At 51.8% G+C, this 19557-nt stretch overlaps 5 protein-coding genes across 5 annotated transcripts; 4 read left to right on the top strand and 1 right to left on the bottom strand.

The window, feature by feature from the left end:
• Positions 1 to 2955: 2955 nt before the first annotated feature.
• Positions 2956 to 3597, top strand: PHACADRAFT_179805 (uncharacterized protein; the record flags this gene model as incomplete). The annotated part of the gene is made up of 1 exon (XM_007389954.1): positions 2956 to 3597. The coding sequence occupies one exon, from the start codon at positions 2956 to 2958 to the stop codon at positions 3595 to 3597; it is 642 nt and encodes a 213-aa protein (XP_007390016.1).
• Positions 3598 to 6577: 2980 nt separating this feature from the next.
• On the top strand, positions 6578 to 8023 carry PHACADRAFT_246583 (uncharacterized protein). The gene has a single exon (XM_007389953.1). It carries the CDS (start codon positions 6814 to 6816, stop codon positions 7201 to 7203), a length of 390 nt encoding a protein of 129 aa, XP_007390015.1. The 5' UTR covers positions 6578 to 6813; the 3' UTR covers positions 7204 to 8023.
• A 1904-nt stretch (positions 8024 to 9927) lies between these two features.
• On the bottom strand, positions 9928 to 12001 carry PHACADRAFT_179803 (uncharacterized protein). The gene is made up of 3 exons (XM_007389952.1): positions 11821 to 12001; positions 11127 to 11792; positions 9928 to 11071 (listed from the first exon to the last, which is right to left on the bottom strand). The coding sequence occupies exons 1-3, from the start codon at positions 11941 to 11943 to the stop codon at positions 10172 to 10174; spliced, it is 1689 nt and encodes a 562-aa protein (XP_007390014.1). The 5' UTR covers positions 11944 to 12001; the 3' UTR covers positions 9928 to 10171.
• A 3959-nt stretch (positions 12002 to 15960) lies between these two features.
• PHACADRAFT_246579 (uncharacterized protein) lies at positions 15961 to 17357 on the top strand (the record flags this gene model as incomplete). Its single annotated transcript, XM_007389951.1, has 2 exons — positions 15961 to 16105; positions 16143 to 17357. Coding segments are annotated over 2 exons (663 nt in total), but the record flags the coding sequence as incomplete, so codon positions are not given.
• A 1435-nt stretch (positions 17358 to 18792) lies between these two features.
• On the top strand, positions 18793 to 19229 carry PHACADRAFT_46080 (uncharacterized protein; the record flags this gene model as incomplete). The annotated part of the gene is made up of 2 exons (XM_007389553.1): positions 18793 to 18996; positions 19050 to 19229. Coding segments are annotated over 2 exons (384 nt in total), but the record flags the coding sequence as incomplete, so codon positions are not given.
• Positions 19230 to 19557: the final 328 nt, after the last annotated feature.

Below are 19557 nucleotides of genomic sequence, written 5' to 3'. Positions count from 1 at the left end.
CTAGTCCGTCTGTGGGCTCGGAGCATTTAGCCGCCCTTCCCGATACTACGAGATAGGTAATTTTTCTCGAGGTCTCCACGGGCGCAATGGACGGCTAGGAAGCTGTCGTATATAGCGCAGCGCGTGAACGGTGAGGTTCAACATACGGATGCCACTCAATCTCACGCGGAAGCTCATTTGTACACATGCGAGGGATATTGGACGCCTCAGAACGAGGATTGCGGCCAGTATTCTTGAACGACCGTTACAAACATCTATCGATCTGCAGTCTTCCGCTCGTTCGGTATCCTGTGTTATGAGTCTCCATGAATACTGCCGTAGCAGGTCCGTTCTTTATGTACAAGTGAGTGCCTTTTTCACCTGATGCTTTGACGGATAGCCTGATATAGCTATTGACGGGCATGCTTGCCAATGGAGACCAGGATAGATACCATGTTGTAAGGTAAGTACCACCGTGTAACTACTCTCATGTACGAACCTTGATGATCGGCTCCCACTGCTCCGGCGATACAATAGGTTCTGTGCATTACAGTCAATCAAAAACGGATGTCGTCTTGCAATTACCTGGAACGTTTACAGCTCATCTCTTCAGGACAAACCATTTCGGCACTTGCGGCATGCCGTGAACGCGTCAAATTATCGTGGCAACGGTACAGAGGATGCATCAACGGCGGAAGAAGGGTGGGAAGTCTCCACAAACCGCTTTACGGCTCCTCCATCAGCGACTGTGGTTCTTCTCAGCATCTCTGCTCCGCAGTCGACGGGGCATCTGCGCTGATTGTCCATGGGCTATGGATTTCTAGACGCTGTCGTATATTGGCAATCAGTTATCGGTAAAAGCACGGGGGCCCTGACGTCTTCACTGAAAACTCAACGGGTCGCGTAGGTCTCCCAGTTCAAGGATTAATATGCCAAGACTAATATTGCTTGCTATCTCTCACGACGTGATTCAAGCATAATCATCGTGAACTTTATTCACTGTGCTGGCACGGTACCGAGAAATGTCCTAGACAAAGATAACAAGATGAATGCCATAAACAGGACTCAGGGTTTTGTGCCGCCGCCAGGCTCACCACTGTTCCCTGGCGTTCCTGTTGTAAAAGGCTTGCAACTGACCCAGGTTAACGCTGTAGTAGGTATCGCCCGCAGCGATCGCTGAGACCAGTGCTCCGCGTAGGCAACTGGCACCGCTAGGGATGAGCTACTCGTTCTGGAGCCATCCGCCGCGAGTTCAGGCGATAATAGGACTGTATTACTACAGATCCCAGTGACCGAGGTACCTGCGAAGTGCCCTTTGACGAGACTACCTTACGACAGTCGTGTCAAAGTGCGGCGATTAGGCGCAGGGAGCTTCCACCTTCTGTATCACTCATACATCAACGCACATTCTTCTACATTCCCGCGCATAAGGCTAACTCTAACACATACTCCGCTTTGAGTCAGTATGTGGCTGTTCGGATTTGTGTCCTCAGCACGCACATGTTGCGTGTTCCAGACATATCGTTTCACGCTTAGCTCTTTAGAGGGCTTACTCGTGCTCAAATTCATGTTCCCAATCGATTAAAATTCGTCCGGGGCATATATGAGGCGGGCTGCCTCACGCGCTGTCATCCTAAGAAATCGGCAACGTGACTTCTCGTGGAGCCACGACGTAGAGCTTTTATTGTCTCTAGGCCGCACCTGACACCATGTCACGTCAAGGCACCTGCCCTCATATTAAACACTGCCTGCGAGCCGTTACTCGCATGGCACTACCGCTGAGACCCTTTCCTTGAGATGGACGCCGAGAAATTTTTGTACACGAACTGCCCGCCGCAGCGTCGCTCCTCGGAGACCGCGTCTATCTCTCAGGCTTGCGGTGAGCGAATAGCTCGACAGACAGCTTCCGCCCCAAACTGTAAAATTTCTCCTTCGAGCTTTGCCTGCGTGGGGCGCATGCGCCGCCCTACTATTGAGCATTTGCGTTATCCCGGAAGCGGTCACAAATTAACGAATCATCTGCTTTTGAAGCGACAGCGCTCCAAGACGAACCTACAGTTCGCGACTCCTCGGATTGGTCGCATCACCTGCATCTGAGCAGGGGTCTCAACATAGAAGCAAGGCACCACCTAGAACATGAGCTGCCATAGTACGTCACCGCGACATCAGCAGTATTCAGCTGAGATGATTTTAGAGACAAGGTCAAGATATGAAAGCGTTCATGTCACAAGCTCAGCCGTGAGTTGTTGTATTATCAGTTTTCGACTCGGAGGATGGTCTCGGTGAGAAATGAGTGCGCTCGCTGACAGAATGCCATAATATAAATATCTCCCTATCGCATAGGCTTCCATACAGGTGATCGGCAATGTGACTTTATGTTAAGCACCGAGAGAAAATTTTCCCACAGCTCTCCAACGGACCACGAAACACACCGATTTGAATCGAGGAGTGGGATACTAGTTACGCGGGGATAGTTCACCAGAAGTAGCAAGCGTATGAGTCTGGTACTAATGTTGACGGACACGATTTGCGTCTCATATTTCTGCTTATACTGTAAGTGCTAATGGCTGTTGTTAAGCCGAGCGACCGCCCCGCGGCAAACCCTACAGAAAAACTTGGTGCTTAAAGTTGGTAGGACTATCTAGCCAATGAAATGGCATCTTATAGAGCCTCAGCACGCTCGCATGGCCCCGACGTGCGACGGAAATATGCTGGTAAAAACTGAATTGCTTCCAAGCAATATGTATCATTCGTAGGGTAAGTGTTACGTACTAGAACAGGTGCTATGCAATATATAGGCAGCATGCTTGTCTGCTCCAGCTCGAGGAATCCGCGATTGAAATATATCGGCACTCACCCCCCGCTACTTTCTCAAGCTGTATGTCTTCCTTGCAGGCTCAAGCATCTATTGTCGCCTACATCTCCTGAAATTATCTGCCTCGCAGCACTTCAAGTCCAGGTTGCCTGCCCCGAAGCATGAATATCGGTGCTTCAGCCGTCTGCCTCACCTTCGGACCCTCCGTCATGACCCTTCAACAAGGCATTAGTGGCGTCGTAATCCCTATTACTATGGAGACACTCAATGATGGAGGTATTGCAATGCTCGAAGATCTCGAGCACCTTCAAATTACTATCCATACGAGCTCTCGTACGTGTTCTGCCTCGCACTTGGCCGTACTCCCGTTGAGTCTCCGCGTTTTCCTAGCCCACCTCACCTCTATGAACCGTCTCGGCCTCTCTTATTTTCCTCTCCTCCGCTCCCTCACCTTTCACATCGTCTTTGACACTATCAACGATGCATGCGTCATCCATGCCTGGGCCGGCACCTTCACCGTCGTCTGTACCATCCCCGAGGCCTCCCAGCTCGAGCACCTCACGCTCTCTAGCCCCGTCCCCCGCGCCATCATGCGCTCAGCGTGGTCCAGCTCAACCCTCGTCCGTGCACTCGAGCGGCCGCCGTACAGTCTCGACAGATGCCTTGTCGCGCTTGTCGACCGCGCGCCGCTGCGTGTCATCACGCTTGTGGCACCGCAGGGGGAACAGTTCATGTCAAGTGACTGGGTGCGTGCGAGAAGCTTCTTCCGAGCTCTCTGGGACTACGGTATGCTCGAATTCTGAGTACCAAAGCATATTATCGGAAGTCATTGCCTCTTGTCTCGCTGTCTTCAGTGGTATCTGCACTATTTTCCTCCCGCGTGGATATCATTTAACCTTCGATGTACCCATTGCTTCTTGTTAACTTCGGCACTCTTCAGTGGATTCTACTGTACGACTGTTAGGATTTCAGCAGGATTTCTGTTAGAGTTATATATTGCATGCTTATGTGAGCTTACTACGATATTTTCAACTTCTCCGGAGCTTGCTACGACTTCGATGGCGCACGTGTGCGGACCCTTGGCGACACCGCCACCTGGAAGCACAGTCGGAGACATACAGGCGCCCCATCAAAGATGGTGTGCCACACGGTGAACGGTGACCCATGAGACCCGGTCAGGAAGTTGCTTCCGGGGACCAAATATGTACTGTATCATACGTATGAGACCGAGCAAAATACGCGCTACGCCCCTCTTCGAGCTGAAGCCCGACATGGCCGACTGACGCAAACTGAAACTTGTCATAGCCTAAGCAGAAAAATATGCCGTCAATCGGTCATGCCATAGAACGTGTTCGTTTCATGCACCACATGGAACGAACAAAGTTCGAGCAATGTAGCTATCACCATATCGCGGACGGCGAGCGCGCGCTTTCCTGGATGTTCACTCTTGGTCGAACCCGATATCGCAGGAGTGAATATGCTGGTCCTTGGCACGGGTCAGCTGGCGGCTTGTTGAGATGATTGGTGCCAGCTGATCTCAACTTGAAGCCAGCCTCATTCGCGGCAGTAGAGGCAGTAGGCTTGGATACGATTTGAAGAGGCTGACAACTGGGTTAGTATCAATAAAAGCGAGACGTACTAAACAAAAAGGGCACGTTATGCTGAAACCAGAAATTACTTAAGCGTACTGTAACCGTCGGGCACATCACGCGTCACATAGCCCCTGCCCGCCGCAGAGCAGAGGTCACGTCGCCACAAGGGGTGCCGCGGCCGCCGCGGCCCGCCGATGCTTATGTCATCCGGCGCGGGACCGTAAATTTGGCGGGGTTCAGCTCTACTTCGCTCATCGAAATAGCCTTAGTTTGATACAAATTTACTCACTGTATCGTCCATCCTGTGTCCAGCCCTTTCCCCTTTACATATGTGCTCTGTAAGTGTCTCGACACCACCCTTTATCCTCTCTGACACATTATGTTGGTGATAGTGGAGTGCAGCAGCGGGAGAGGGACGTGACCGTTGGAAGGGAAAAGGGAAGTCGTTACAAATCAACAGGTCAACGCCTCCGGGTGGCTTCCGACTGTTCTAAGTGCCAGAAGGAGCTTGACGCTTAAGGGTCCCCGCGCCTCGCAAACGCGTCGCCGAGCACGTCGTCTCGCATACTGTACGCAGGGATATGACAGTGTACTTCAGGCCAATCAATATATAACCTTCAATGCTCAGTGCATGCTGTACCAACCTACGCTCCAGTTCAAGGCAGTTCTCAAGACAATCTGCCAAGCCCAATACACCTCAAGACACCCGCATCAAGCCCAAGACGGCCGCCAAGAGCTGGCAGTTTCGCTGATGTTATCCGCAGCGCCGGCATTGTACCGGCAGAAATCATCCCGGAGAAGACAGCAGGAAGCTGTTCAAGTTGACACCCCACTCGTACCCATATCTGTATTTCTATCCCGCCTAGCTCAGCATATTCGGAGTGCACACGGCTCGGAGGTGGGTTATCAGACGTCCTGTTATACGTCGCCATATGGCGCGTAGCAGATAATCTGCGCAGCGCTGCCGCTATGCCTATTTCGTTGCCACGAAGAATATCGGAACGTCACACAGAGACTATCCGGCGCAGCATCGCGTTGAGAACGACACGTCCGGTCCTTCGTAGGCGAACAACTCAGCGGACAATTCCAGCCAAACACTCGGGCTCTTCCGCACGGCAGTTACAGTACGAAGATTATATTGATGCATGTAGCTGCGTGCCTTTGAGGTGATAGCACACGATTGCACTGCACATTTCTCTAGCTCAGTCCGAGTCGCATTGCTCGAGTGTAAGCGAGAGTGCTCGACGTGCGGGCGTGTCAGGCGTGAGCGTGAGGCACCATCTGACAAATCAGTCAAAGCTCGGTGTCATGATACTGCCCGTGGTCATTTGGATGTGACATACCAGTATCTAGGGCACTCACAGTGCCTGGAGCACTCACTATCACAGCAGTTAGCTGCGGACTATTGTATGGTTGCACCGGCGGGGGACTGAGGAATCCTACAGAGGAAGAAATATAACGTCGTTAGGGGGCCACAAACTCGATGCTCATCCGCAGGACGCCACATAGGCGTGCGGTCATGATCTGTGCCAAGCAAATACTAAGGATGGCCGCAACCTATTCGAGACTTGCGGCTCGGAACGGATTAGATCAGGCTATCAATATTTGTGTCAAGGAGCGAGATGGCCGTGAGCGGGTAGCTCACCAGATACGGAAAATACGTGACACTATTGATGCAGAAAGATCATATCAGCGTCTACTTCCTCTGCTCATACCGCAAGTGCAAATTCAGCACGTACCGGGGCAAGTGCAACGCTGTCAGAATGTCACAAGAAAGATATTCGAGCTAATGATTATCGCCGGGTTGGGCGAGCCCCACAGACAACACCATGATTGAAATCAACAAGGACGTTCTCCCTACCAGGTGGAACCTTCTTTGGTCTGACAAAATGACTGCCGAGAAATCTTCTCACCACACAGGCATGGTACGGTAGCAGAAATCACTCCCAAGCGATTTGATTCGCTTCCGCGGTAGATATTACACAGAACTCTTGCCAGATTTACGCAATAAATTCTGCTCAAGCTCGGGAGACCTGCAATGTATATATAACGGTACTCGCTCTCAGCTGCTTCTCTAGATCTCAAGTTTGTGTCTCCGGCAAAACTAATTGTTACTCGCTACATCTTCCTACTCTCTCTGCCTCGCACCACCCGTCCAGAATTCTTCACCTCAAATCATGGGTGCTGTTGCCCCAGTCATCTACCTCACCTTTGGACCCTCCATCGTGACCATCCGGCAAGGCATTAGTGGCATCGTAATCCCCATTACTATAGATGCTCTCAACAATGGGGGCATTGTAGTGCTTCAAAATATCGAGCATATGCAAGTTGTCGCTCATGCCAGCTCTTGTACGTGACCTGTATCGTGTTTGCCGGTGGTTATGCTCACGTTGACTCCTTGAACATCGCTCAGCCCACCTCACATCTATGAATCACCTCGACCTTTCCCGATTTCCTGCCCTCAGATCCCTTACTTTCTACGTCGTCTTCGACACCCTCGACAGCACATGCGTCGTTCGCGCCTGGACCGGCATTCTCGCCGCCGTCCGTACCATCCCCAGGATCTCCCACCTCGAGCATTTCACGCTCTGCAGCCCCGCCTCACAGGCCATCATGCGCTCAGGCTCAGCCCTCTTCCACGCACTCGAGCAGCCGCTGTATAGTCTCGATAGGTGCCTTGCCGCGCTCGTCGACCGCGCGCCGCTGCGTGTCGTCACGCTGGTGCCGCCGCAGGGCGAGGAATTTATCTCAAGCGACTGGATACGTGCGAGGAGCTTCTTCAGTGCGCTCTGGGACTACGACATGCTTGCGTTCTGAGCTCGTGTTATTGGAGACTGCAGTGCTCTGCCACTTCGTTTTTTTTGTGTCTGCATTATATTTCTTGAGTGTAGAGATTAGGTTCTAGCTGTTCGGCTTACCGGTTACCTCTTGTTAGCCTCACAGGCAGCATACTGCAGTACCTGTTTGTGAATTCAACTTCACAGGCGTTGCCTATCTGGGAGTATATCTACATACATGTCAGGTCCCTACTTCGCATGCTTCCGCACCAAAATATTAGTATTCCTGCCCCAGTCGTTTGTTACGCCTTCGGCAGCGCATCCGTATGGAAGCGCGCCCTGAGACACAGTCAGATATGCACAGAAGCTCCATCAGAGACAGCGCCCAGCCACACGGCGAGCTAGAGACCCGATTGGGCAAGCTGCCCGTCATCATCTCCGACGACAGAGCAAAATGCATACCGTGTGAATGACGTCCGTGGAGTACGGGCCTTCGGGCTTACAGTTTTCCGAATGTGATTGCTTTGACATCCATGCAGTTGGACGTTTGGGCGGCATGACTGCCGCTGTGCTGCGGATGGTCCGGCGGCGAGCAGCACGCATGCCTTTCCCGGTGTTCCGAGTGCGAGGCTGCTGGGTTCTGAACATCTCCTGCTGCTCACATTTTTAGAGACAACATGCAGCAAAGACAGCTCGAGGCCACGGAGTCGGATGCGCTGGTCTGCCGCGGTGATGCGGGTCCGTCGGTAGCTTCATTGACGCGAGCTGAGGCAGACGAACTTGGCAAGCGTTTGATTCAATTGTGAGCTGCAGGCTGATAACATAGTTAGTGTCAGTAATATCAGGACTTGTAAAGCAACAAGTGCTTGGTACGTAGGTTTGTACTGAACGTCCAAGTTGCTCGCCTGGCACTGCGGCTAGAGATTACCTAAGATTATACCACGTGATATTTATGACGTGGCGCTAGTTCTGACTCCCACGATCTCCCGTTCTTGCTCTTGTCGTTGGCTACGTGTCTCTCGTACTTGAAGCCGACCCTGGTGCGACATCCTCAAACGACGAGACCTGAAGTGCCTCCGAGAAGACGTTGATAATGGACTAGATGTACGAGAAGTGGCTGGAACGAGCGGCGGGTGCCCACATCTATTCGCCAGAGGACATTCGTGTAATTATCGAACGCATTCAATGTCCAATATTCTCTTGTAGTGGTAGCTCTTATTTGAGGTACAATCATCCCGCACTCCTCTGGCTGGCTCTATATGCTCGCTGTGCCAGGCCTCTTAGGACCTCGTGCTGAATAACAACTTCGAAGAGCACAGCTATTTGCCCAGCCAATCAGATAGTGTCCTATCTCGATATAGTAAACTAGTCGTCAGACATTGTCTCGGCGTGCAATCAGGTTATACCAATAGAAAACATTTCTAAGCAATGTATTTCATTCACACAGCGAGCATTACACGGAACACTTACAATATCCATGTAACGTATTTTTGCACGAACTACAGAAATCTGTGACACTTATATATCTGCACTGGCCCCCTAATACATCTCCCAAGCTTCGTGTTCTCTATACCAACTTAGGTAAGCGTCACTGTTCATATACTCTTATACTATCTCCCTCATCATTCACACAGAGTTTCCCTCTTCGAACCATGGATTTCGCAGCCTCAGTCGTTTATCTCACCTTCTGAATCTCCATCGCGACCCTTCAGCAAGGCATAATGGCGTTGCAATCCGCATTGCCATGGACACACTCAACAACTGTGGCATCGCAATGTTTGAAAATATCGAGCATCTTTAAGTTGCCGTTCACGCCGGCTCTCATACGTGATCTGTATTATGCCTGGATGTGTCCTTGCTAATTCATCGAGGTTTTCTCAGCTTGTATTGAAGCAGCAAGACGTACAGGGCCCCTCAAGAATGCATAGAAGACAAGCTTCACCAAGATGTACGTGAAGCCAGACGGGTAGTGGTTGCGCAAAATCCGTTCGCTGTTGGGCATTCTTTGAATCCCAAAGAACAGAGAAAAGAGTATGTTCAATGTCCAATTCTCCTCTGCGGTGTCCGTTTTGATGCAAGGTGCGAACAGACTCTCACTTCTCTGGTCGGCTCTCCATACTCGTTGCCAATCTGCTTATAGTCTCTGTCCTCGAGCTTGGTGCTGGGTTCGTTCAAACATTCAAACAGTTCCTTGCTGTGTCAAATTTATCAGAATTTCATGCTAGATAGCGGCACCGAGGAACATAGCTACGTCCACGCTGCACTGGATGCCAGTAAAGTCGCGTTCTGCCATGACAGGCTCAACACCAAGCCGCAAGGCCATTCACAGATGCCTACAAGCATGTGGAACTGCTTACGCAGTCATTTGCGATAAGCTGTTCATCCTCATTTGCAGCGTCATCTGGCCTTCTATCGATGTTGCCATTGCGGCAAAGCTCACGCAAAGATTTTCATGGGGTGGCTGATGTTGTGTGCCCTATCCATTCCAATGCAAGGTACCTAAGCACAGGTTATGTTACAGGACACATTTCGGCACGTCATAGATGCAAAACCTATTGCCTGTGATGAATAGCATTATTTTTATGCCTACAAATTTTCGTCTTCCCGATGCTAGTGGGCAGCGCAGGCTCGGAGACTATTCTCGACGTCGTGCGGGTCCGCTGATGCTTAAATAATCCAGCGCGAGACCCTTGTCTAATAAGATTCCACCCACTTATGGAATTCAAGTGGCATGCGAAGACGCCTTCTTTTGTTGGGTAGCAGCACTACGAGCGTGGATGCGCGGAGCTTTTGGATTAGATAAGAGCAACCAACGCAAGTTGTTGTCCAGGTAGGCGACGTACAGGACGGCTGTGAATATCCTCCGCCGATGGACACTGCGTGGAGCTCTATCCGCTATCCCGGGCATGCCACGCTCGACCATTCACGTACGAGAATTCAGAAAGTGTACGCGCGTGTTCTTCTGCACCACAATAAGGACGTAAGTATAAGCAATTCTCGGGAAACATTTATGCAGCGTACCCGGCGCTCCCCTCCGTGAGAACCACCCCGTCTTCAACAAGCCACATACCCGAGCCGATCGCATTCCCCAAGCCCAAATTGATCTGTGTTAGAAGGTAAGGTGCGCCTGTCTGCATTTGCTCAGCCCAGATGATACTGCATGACTGGTCAGACTCTTCTAAGACCCGAGTCACACTGGACTTTGCTGTACCGTCGTCCGCTGCAGGACCGTCGACATCCGTGTCGTGGAGGATCGCTGCGGGCTCGCCAAAGTGGTAGATCCGGAGGATATCGACTAGCTGATCCTCCTGCGGGTTTTGTACACTCCCTTCGTTCCGCCGGACCCTGCCACTGGTAACATAACGAGATCCGTACACGGAAGTAACTTCCATGTCCGATGTGTGGAACAGCCGGCACTCCTTCGCATAAGCCTTCCATGGTATCGTATGTGCCAAAGGGGGAGCTACGGTGCGCGCCCCGGATTGTACGAGCCGGGACAAAATCAATCGGCCTGGAAGGAAGAGTGAATGCTGAATAGTATGGTCCCCGCCGTCGTTGGTCCATATCGTCACGAGCACAATGGGCGGTCCCGCCGCGCGGAAAGCCACACCTTCGAGCTGCGCTGGCAGGGCAACAGGACTATCAGGCTGGCAATCGAGCATGGCAAAAGTGTTGCTTGAGTATGGCTTCACTGGCAATGGCAATTCAAGGATGAGCGAGGCGTGGCGGCGCATGGCGTCCGGAAAGAGTAACCGTGCGGGACAGGAGACACTGTAGCAGTCGAAAACAGCTAAAACATGCCCAGAGCTTGTTCCGCTAGCTGTTATCATGACATATCGTGAGTCAAGAAGTGCACAATCCTGCACCACAATCTCTGCTCCGTCTACGTCAGTGTCAACACCAAAATTCTTGTAGAATAAACAATTGGTCAATAGAGGAGCTGAAGGAGGTAGCAATGCGTACCAGCAGTAAAGAGCCCTGTCTCCAATCGAATACCCAAAACTCGGGTTTGCCATTCGAGAAGTTGTAACGGAGCAGAACGATGTCTCCGCAAAGATACACCACGGCTGCCCCTTCAACGCCCTCCATTGGAAGAGTTGCAAAAAGGGTGACATGTTTGGCTGCAGGATGCACTTGGCCGGTAGTACATCTCAGGAAACGCAGTGTAACCCGGCTGCTTTCGACGGAGCTGAGTAACGTCAGATGATTGTCCTGAACCAAGTTCAGACGGCGGTACCTTTCACAGAGAACCAGTAGGTCTTGATACCAGTCAAAATTAAATGTATAGTATTCGTGAAGGCTATTCAATGTCCAGCTTCTCGGCTCGACACCTCTTAACTTTGCTCCCAAGGTATAGAATTCGATAGCGGTGTCCAGTTCGTCTTCGGACATTCCTTGAGCGAATACGGGTCCGGAGACGCAGACGACTGGTGTGAACGAAGGCAAGCTACGCTCCTCGTTCCAGGACGGCCTCTTCCATGTCTGACGCCAAGATTTCAGTCTGTCCGTTTTGTTTTGAAAGGAGTATCCTGACGCGGGCGATCCGTCCACTGCCCCCGTCAGAAAACGCTCTATTTTGTACTGAAGCTCAGCTGAGTCTCGAATGAGGCCGCAAAAGCTGGAAGAAACCTTCGTAAAACATTGTTAGAATACATACGGCAGCACATGACTCCATGATGAGAATGATACGTACTCGCTGGAAGCGAACAACATCGAGTACAGGGAGAAGGCAGAGGATCCTTGCGCACAACTCGACAGGGAGATCATGAAGCTGGACCATCTTGAAGCCCAAGATGCAAAGTAGTGTGGCGTCTGCCGACCTGAATGCAGAGCTCTGCCTAGGATGATATCTCACAATAAACACGGTGATTCGCTGGCAGTATTAAGCGCGCTAAGTCGTTTCTCGAAGCGGCGCTTGATTCGCCTGTGGGAACTCGGGCCGATGCCCTGCTCACCGTGACTGCGAAGTTCGCTAAGCGACCAGGGACAAGATCACTCACCACGTAGGGTGAGCTCTAGTGCACTGTTGTGCGTAAACATTCACTGGAAAATATGTCAACGTGGCGAAATCAACGCTTTGCACAAGGTCCGCAAGCCTACGCAATATCTTGTCCGACGAAAATCTGATAGCGGCTACGGGTACAGCGATCATAAATTGCGGCAGTCTTCCAGCGTTATGGCAAGCACAGGTGGTGGCGATTTCCAGATTTTCTCATCGAGCGTGATGCTTTTGCGGAAGACTTGACGCGGTGCTATCTTGCTTGAGGTCAGTATTTCGCACTCTTTCGCCGCTTTTGAAGCTTAAAGCCTATTGATATGGTAGTATTATGGTACGCACTCCATGAATGGTCTATGCTGTGAAAAATGTCATGGGTCCGGCTTCCTCCGCTGCAACATTTGGGCAGATGTGGGTACAGTGGCGGTGTAATGCGTTTCTCTCACGCCTTGCAGCCATCTGATAGTTCGCGTTTATCTTCCTCCCCACAGTTTCTTGTCTGATCCCCAAGGCCATGTCAGGCTAAAAGATCTGGGGCCTGCGTAAGTTCCGACCGACCAGCCTCCTTTCTACCATATCGCTTTGTTGACGACGTGCTTTGCTCCCACACGCATGCCTCAGGATGAACTTGCACTGGGCGTGATACCTCCCGTGAGTATCCGCTCATCTTGCTCGGCAGCCCTCATACTCTGCTTATGAATCTCTTCGTGTGCACGGTCAGGTTACGGGCATCAATGCCCGTGCCTGCTGCACAAGTACGGGAGCGACTTTGAGCCAGTCTGAGTCTAACAGTTCAGACGCTGACGCAGCGTTTGGTCTGCCATATACTATGTCGAGCGACTCGTGCGTAGTGGAGGCAGCTGAGGCAGTATCTTTGTTTTGCGCGAGAAGCATGGACAGAAGGTGAGCAGGCTATTCACGTCGGACAGTTTTTCGGCCGCGAAGGAGCATTTTATTAACTCACTTCTGCCTCACCTTCTCACTGCCCTCGAAGTTTCGAACGCGCAGTGGATTAGTAGAGTCGTGGTGTCTAAATCACGAGCCTCACGTACGTCACGGCAGCACTTACTCGCACAAAGTGAAATTTATCAGTTGATTGATGTTGCAGGCACTTGATTCGCGCGCCTGGCACTCAACCGTGCTGATGTCACCCTTACAAACTGAGGAACAGAAGTTGGGAAAGCTGGACGGTCCGGTCTGCTACCTTTCTCAACACCGTACAGATTTCCTGATGTCCTTCTAGATTCAGAAGGTCAACTCCTGAGAAGAACGATATGCGCACCGAGCGGGATCCGTCACCATCGCTGTTGGAATTAGGCCGGCGCCAAGCGCCCTGGGCGTTGTGGATAGGCAGCTTTCACATTACGTATGTCTGGCCTCACATTTCACCATCACAACTGGCCGCTGCGGTCACATTCAAATGCGGTCCCTGCTCTGGCTGACTCTTTGAACTCTAAGATCTCCGCCGGTCTTCCAGGCATTCCGCACCGTCGGATGGTTGCCCCCACATTTGCTTTGGAATTTTCCTCGCTAAGGCAAGGGATACCAAGGAAATGTGCGCACACGGAGCGCGAAAGGAAGGCCTCCACAAGCACTGGCGGAGGAACGAGACACTCTCTTGCGAATCAAGGTAAAAGGTCTACATTGACACGTTTGTCTGACTCAAGGCCATAGGTAGCTGTCGGTCGATGTCCACACGGCCCGTGCTGTTAGACCTCAACTCCGCCATGCGCATCCTCGAGGCATTTTCCGTGGCATGCTTTTAACCGGTCAGATTTCTTAGGGAGAAGCAGATATGTGGCATCCTTCGTTCGCACGGCGGTATAAGCTTCGGAGGACTGATATTCTTGGTAATGCCTAAAGGATCTAAAAGAGGTCATGTTTCACGGCCGTCACGACGTGCTAAGATAGGCGTAGTCTGTCAGTTCGTTCAACGGAGCGGACTGGATCTTCGGTCTGCATCACAGTGTCCGAGACTGTGACCATCTGCATATTATGAGCAATCCTTTTCTCTGCTTCAAAATGCTGTGCCACTTATCTAATACATCGATTCATATCTCTCAGGTCCTTGAATATGGCCCGGCGGCGGCAAATTTTTCAACCTCCTCATCGATTTTGGGCAGATCCCATCGGGCCTTTTCAGGCGCAGCAGGTGACTTACGCTTTTCAGTGTCGCTGTTGACGTCAAACGAGACAAATTTATCATTGCGTGTCTGGTTAAGTTTGTTCTGGACCTATTATCACTCCGCTCTCTCACAACCCCAATAATCAATACGCTTTGCCTTGCAGCAATCTCCTGCCCGATCTCGAGGGGAAAATAAACCCAAAAGCTTTGGACCAGCGCGCGACCTTTTCTGTCGACCCGCCTTCTGCTTTGACGCCTCGCTAGAGGCCTTTTCTACTTCTCGTACTATGCATGCCTACAGGGCGGCTCCGCCCCACGGCCTCGCCGTTCTGCTGACATGTCCCCTTGTCCGATAGCAGATTACGAATAGCAGTGTTTATACCCACTTCACAGGTGCAGGGTCAATCTGGGAGGGGCCAGCATTCAGCCGACGGACTGCGGACGTGTTGTTTTGTACGCCAAGGGACGCAAACATACGGGGACGGCCAGTCTTCAAAATGGTTTAATGAAAACCTCCGGCCTCGAGTACGGCACGAAGCAGATGGCCTTGCGCGATTACTTCTTGCGAGCCTGGTGGTAGGGTTTGCTCATCTCCATCGCTGCCTTATGACTCGAAACTTTTCTATCACGACTATCGGTGGATCCGGCAAACCCTCCTTTTGACTGGCTTCGCTATATTTCTTGACGTGACCTGCTCCCTGTTATTCCGTGTTTTGCGTGTCTGTGCCGGTACTCTGGGAACCATGCTCCTAACGTGGCATCGGAGTGAATATCGGACCATTAACGCACCCGGACATGGCTCATGCTTATCCTGTGCCATATGTTCCTCTATACATGCTATCAGCTACGTAACATATGTGTTTTAGGGTTAGACCACCGCTTATGTGAGACGGACTCGAACAACGCAGGTCGGAAGCGAATATCAGATGGTGTGCGGCCCATGAATCAGCCAAGTATAATATTTCTCAGTGCTATGCGAAGACTACTGTACGCACGTTCGATTCTAGGGGTCGAAATTTGAATGTTGCACAACAAATGTATTCGTAACGGTATACTGAGTGAGAAAAGAGTCGCCTGCTCGTGCATCATATCTCTCTGCCGCAAGCTCCGCTCCGTCCTCTCAGTCTGGCAGCCAACACGTCATAAGTCTTACTATGTTTCGCCCTGCACGGACTTCAAAGGACACGTAAAGTGCTTCTGCACATCAATGGGCGTTGCGGGGCAAAGGATACCCGCACGCCGTTGAAACTCGGGAGTGGCGTCCTGACTCAAAGGCCTGCGACGGGCAGTACCCGGCTTGCGATCCTGTGAGCATCACCCAGCGGGGAGCTTATAATTCATTCAGGCGAGCCACGGATTTCGAACAAAGTTGGCCAATTACCATAGGACGCCCAGGGCCTTTGGGTACCCATACGCAATAAAGGTCATCGAATTACTCGATCTGGGAATGTTGTGGGAGGATCGGGCCACCGTGGGAGTCCTGGTTTTCGGTGGTACTTGGCGAGCACTTATGTCAAGACGGAGTTTGACGTTAACCTACCAAGTCAGGACATGCACCGATGCCGATAACCGACGGAGCATACCTTTCAGCCGTCGACCCGCTTCATCTAGATCTCTCGATGATACATGTCAAAAGAGGACTTGACTGCCAGGCCTATATATGGCTTCGCATAGTGCGCCATTTTCTCCGCTACCAGTGTTCCCCACAAGCTCCCCCCCTACTGACACGAACATTCGCAAGAGTGTCTCTCAGTGCTCGCTCGAGCTCAATACTCCATGGAGCCACTCGTCCAATCCGCCCGCGTCGTCTTTGGGCCCAGTGTCCCGGGCTCTCCAGAAGGGGCGGACGATGTACAAGTCCAAATCATCAGAGGCACCTACGAGTGTGAGGGCGTGATAGAGCTCGAGAACATCGCGCACATCCACGTCATCGCTTATGCTAGCTGTCGTACGTCTTTAGCCCTACTCGCACCCGACCATACTAATCACTTGTTCTTTCCCAAGATGACAAACTCAGCTTCGATGGGAGCCGCCTCGACATCTCTCGCGTCCTCGCCCTGCGCTCCCTCACGCTCGAAATCGTCTTCGACACCCTCGATAACGCCTGCGTCATTGGTGTCTGGGCCGCCATCCTCGCCCTCGTCCGGTCCATACCCGAGAACTCTCAGCTCGAGAAGCTCACGCTCACCAGCCCCGTATCCCACGCCGTCCTGCGTTCTGCATGGTCTCAATCGGACCTCGTCCGCGCCCTCAAGCGGCCTCTATACACCCTCGATAAACGCCTCGTCGAGCTCGTTGACCGTGCGCCGCTGCGTGCCGTCACGCTCACGCCTCCCCGGGGCGAAAAGCCCATCTCGACTGACTGGGTGCGCGTGAGTAGCCTCTTCCCCGCGCTTCGAGAGTACGGGATGCTCGAGTTCTAGGTGGTCTGAGGCAAGACGTTATAGAATCCTTCATTTCGGTGTTTCATGTCCGTTTTGCCTGCCTTGCGTAACCTTTAACGCTTCGACGTATCTATTGTCTCTTGTATCTGGTATATTTTCCTTGTATTTAGAGCTTCAGTGACTGCTAAGTGATGTCCAGAATAACTTATTTTTGTACCCCCGGCATTGCTCCCTGTTACTCAGTGATTTGACCTTTGCTTCGGTTATGTTATTCCTGCACGAAGCACCCATGTTCCTCAGCACCCTCGAAAGAGACGTCGCCTAGGGAAGCATAAGTGCGATGTCGGAAACGACATTTGGCCACGGGGCAGCCGAGAGCTCTGCTTTGCGAGCTTCAGGTATATCTACCTCTGCATATCAATCTTAAATTCACAGATGAAGAAGAGGTACACACCACTCGGATGGCGTTCGTGAAGGGCGCGACCTCGTGCAGCTCGCGGTCATTTTCAGGTTCGAAGACGAACACGGGAGACTGGTGCAAATTTGGATTGTCTTATCAGCATATTACGCACGCCGCCAGACCACTCGAGCATCCATTCGAGCGGCGAGCAGCGCGAGCATATCATTCTTTGTGCCCGGCGCACCGCTACTGAGCTAGACAGCCAGTCGGAAGCCGGCAAGCTACAGCAGGAGTCCGTCAAATGGGTTATAAAGCTCAGAAATGTGCGAGCTAGCCTTGATTAATGATTCTGGGGAGCATACCACAAGCATGCAGCTGGATTAGCACCAGAGAAGAGTCGAAGACGGGCTGTCTCGAGCAAGCGCTACACAGGGCCCCCTGGGCACTATCCGCGCGATTTTGATAGTCGTGCGACCCAGATTCCGATTGCAGCAGAATCTGCGCGCTTCAGTCAGAAATCCGTTCGATTTTCGCTCGACCACGCTGCAGACTCTGCTGTAACCACTATCAGCGGATTGCACTCCAGATCTTGTGTATTCCACAATCCGATTTTCAATGAGAGGCTTTTCCGCATGGTGTGAAGCAGGAAATGCCTGTGTAAGGCCGAGGGAGCACAGAGGTACATCGAGACCAGCTAGCAGTCTTACTGTCGCCCAACTCGAGGATGAAACGGACGCGTGATGGGTACGAAGAGGCTTCCAGTGAAGCTCATACTGTACAGGAAGAGCTTGAGGAAGAATCAGGTGCGCATTTTCTCTGCTCTTGAAGTACATTTTGAGCTGACCAGCATGCAGTCTTCTGTGTCGAGCGGTCTAAGTACATCTGTCAGATATGCGACCCAGCGACAGTTCGCCCACTCACCTTGAAGATGGCAATTAAGCACGAGGAAACCATAGAGCACACTCGTCGTTTACGTATATGTGACGGGCGAGTTCCCTCTAGTGACCTGTTTGTTGCCTCTCCAGCTGCTCGCCCCACCTCGCCTCTACCACCCTCATCTCCTATTCGCGATCCATACTATACCAGTGCAACCCCTACTGTTTTGTATAATGCGCCAGCTGCCCTACCAAGTTCTCCCAGCACGCCATCGCAGCAGCACTGTTCACGACAAAGCCGCTTACTTGTCTCGGACGACGGCGAAGATCCTGATCCGGACAATGACAGCACACTCGAGATGACCCCTCGCAGTATATGGGAGCGTGATTTAGTTGTAATTCACGGTCCTCACCTTCCAACAGACCCTCCAGGCCAGATTTACGATGATTGGGGTGGGCGACTAGGCCGCCGTGCAGAGCAAAGCCATATGAACGCTCACACTACCGTGCCGTTCACCAACTATCCTCGTCCCTATGTAGAGGATGTCTCTGATGAAGAGGACAGTGATGGCGGTGACGGACAGCTTGAAAACCCGCAGTTCAGCGATCCGCTTCGTCCAGCTGAGCACGCTCAAGGTAACGCGTCGGACATTAAGTTATCAGGGATTAAACATTTACATGGGATATCACTAGATGACAACTACGAAAGAGAAGAACATTCTTCACCTAAGAATGAGGAATGGTGGCCATGGCGCAGCCAGAAGGCTAGTGTCATCCCGGCACACAAGAGTATATTAGTGGACTGAACTCGTTATATAGGAATGTCTCATCGATGTTCTGGGTGCATTTCCCCGCGCAGCTTTCTCAGAGGCCGAGATGGACGTCACCCGGTGGTTCGCAACCCAACTCGGTGCTCTCGATTTGCCCAGCGTCCGCGTTGTCAAAGATCATCGCGCTTTTGTCCTCAAGACAGCGGGATCCCAGCCGGAGATGGTCAAAAGCTCTCTTGGGAATTACTATTACAAGACAAGCCTCGGAACAATTCTGACACATGTGAATCACGCTTACAAGGTGCGTTGAATACGCTTAATTAAACTGCCACGCAGGAGATGGCCAATCCAATGGTTCGCCCTCTGCTACATTTGTATCCGGAGAAGAGTGCGCCACACCTGTCTGAGGCCCGTCAGGCTGACAGATGGTTGTCTGAAGTCGAGCCCAAGTATGCCGGCATCATGGCGCGCGATGCTGAGGGACAGCAAGACTATTACATACACGAGCCGTGTCTCGCTGACCTCGATGGCACGGGAAAACCTGCCATAGTAATGCCCGTTCGATTCTTCATGAAGAACGGCTCGATGCACGCGCAAGCACATTGCATGACAGTGCTCGAAGACGGCTTCGTCATTGAAGCAGGCCGAAAGCGGGACTGTCGTGATGTGCCGCTCTCTGCACTCAAGTTAAGCTTTCCACGGCTCCTTGAGTCATTTGCGCTCTATAAACTACCGTCGCCAGACCAGATTATAGGTGCGCAGCATCACTAATGTTTGATGGTTGTTCTCATCTCCGATAGGCGTTCGGCGTCATAAATGCAGCTGTCAAAGAAGCCAGACAACT

Source organism: Phanerochaete carnosa (genome assembly GCF_000300595.1).
Source record: "Phanerochaete carnosa HHB-10118-sp unplaced genomic scaffold PHACAscaffold_1, whole genome shotgun sequence".
Taxonomy (NCBI): Eukaryota; Fungi; Basidiomycota; class Agaricomycetes; order Polyporales; family Phanerochaetaceae; genus Phanerochaete; species Phanerochaete carnosa.
The sequence above is the reverse complement of the archived record's forward strand: the minus strand, read 5'-3'. Positions and strand labels throughout refer to the sequence as shown.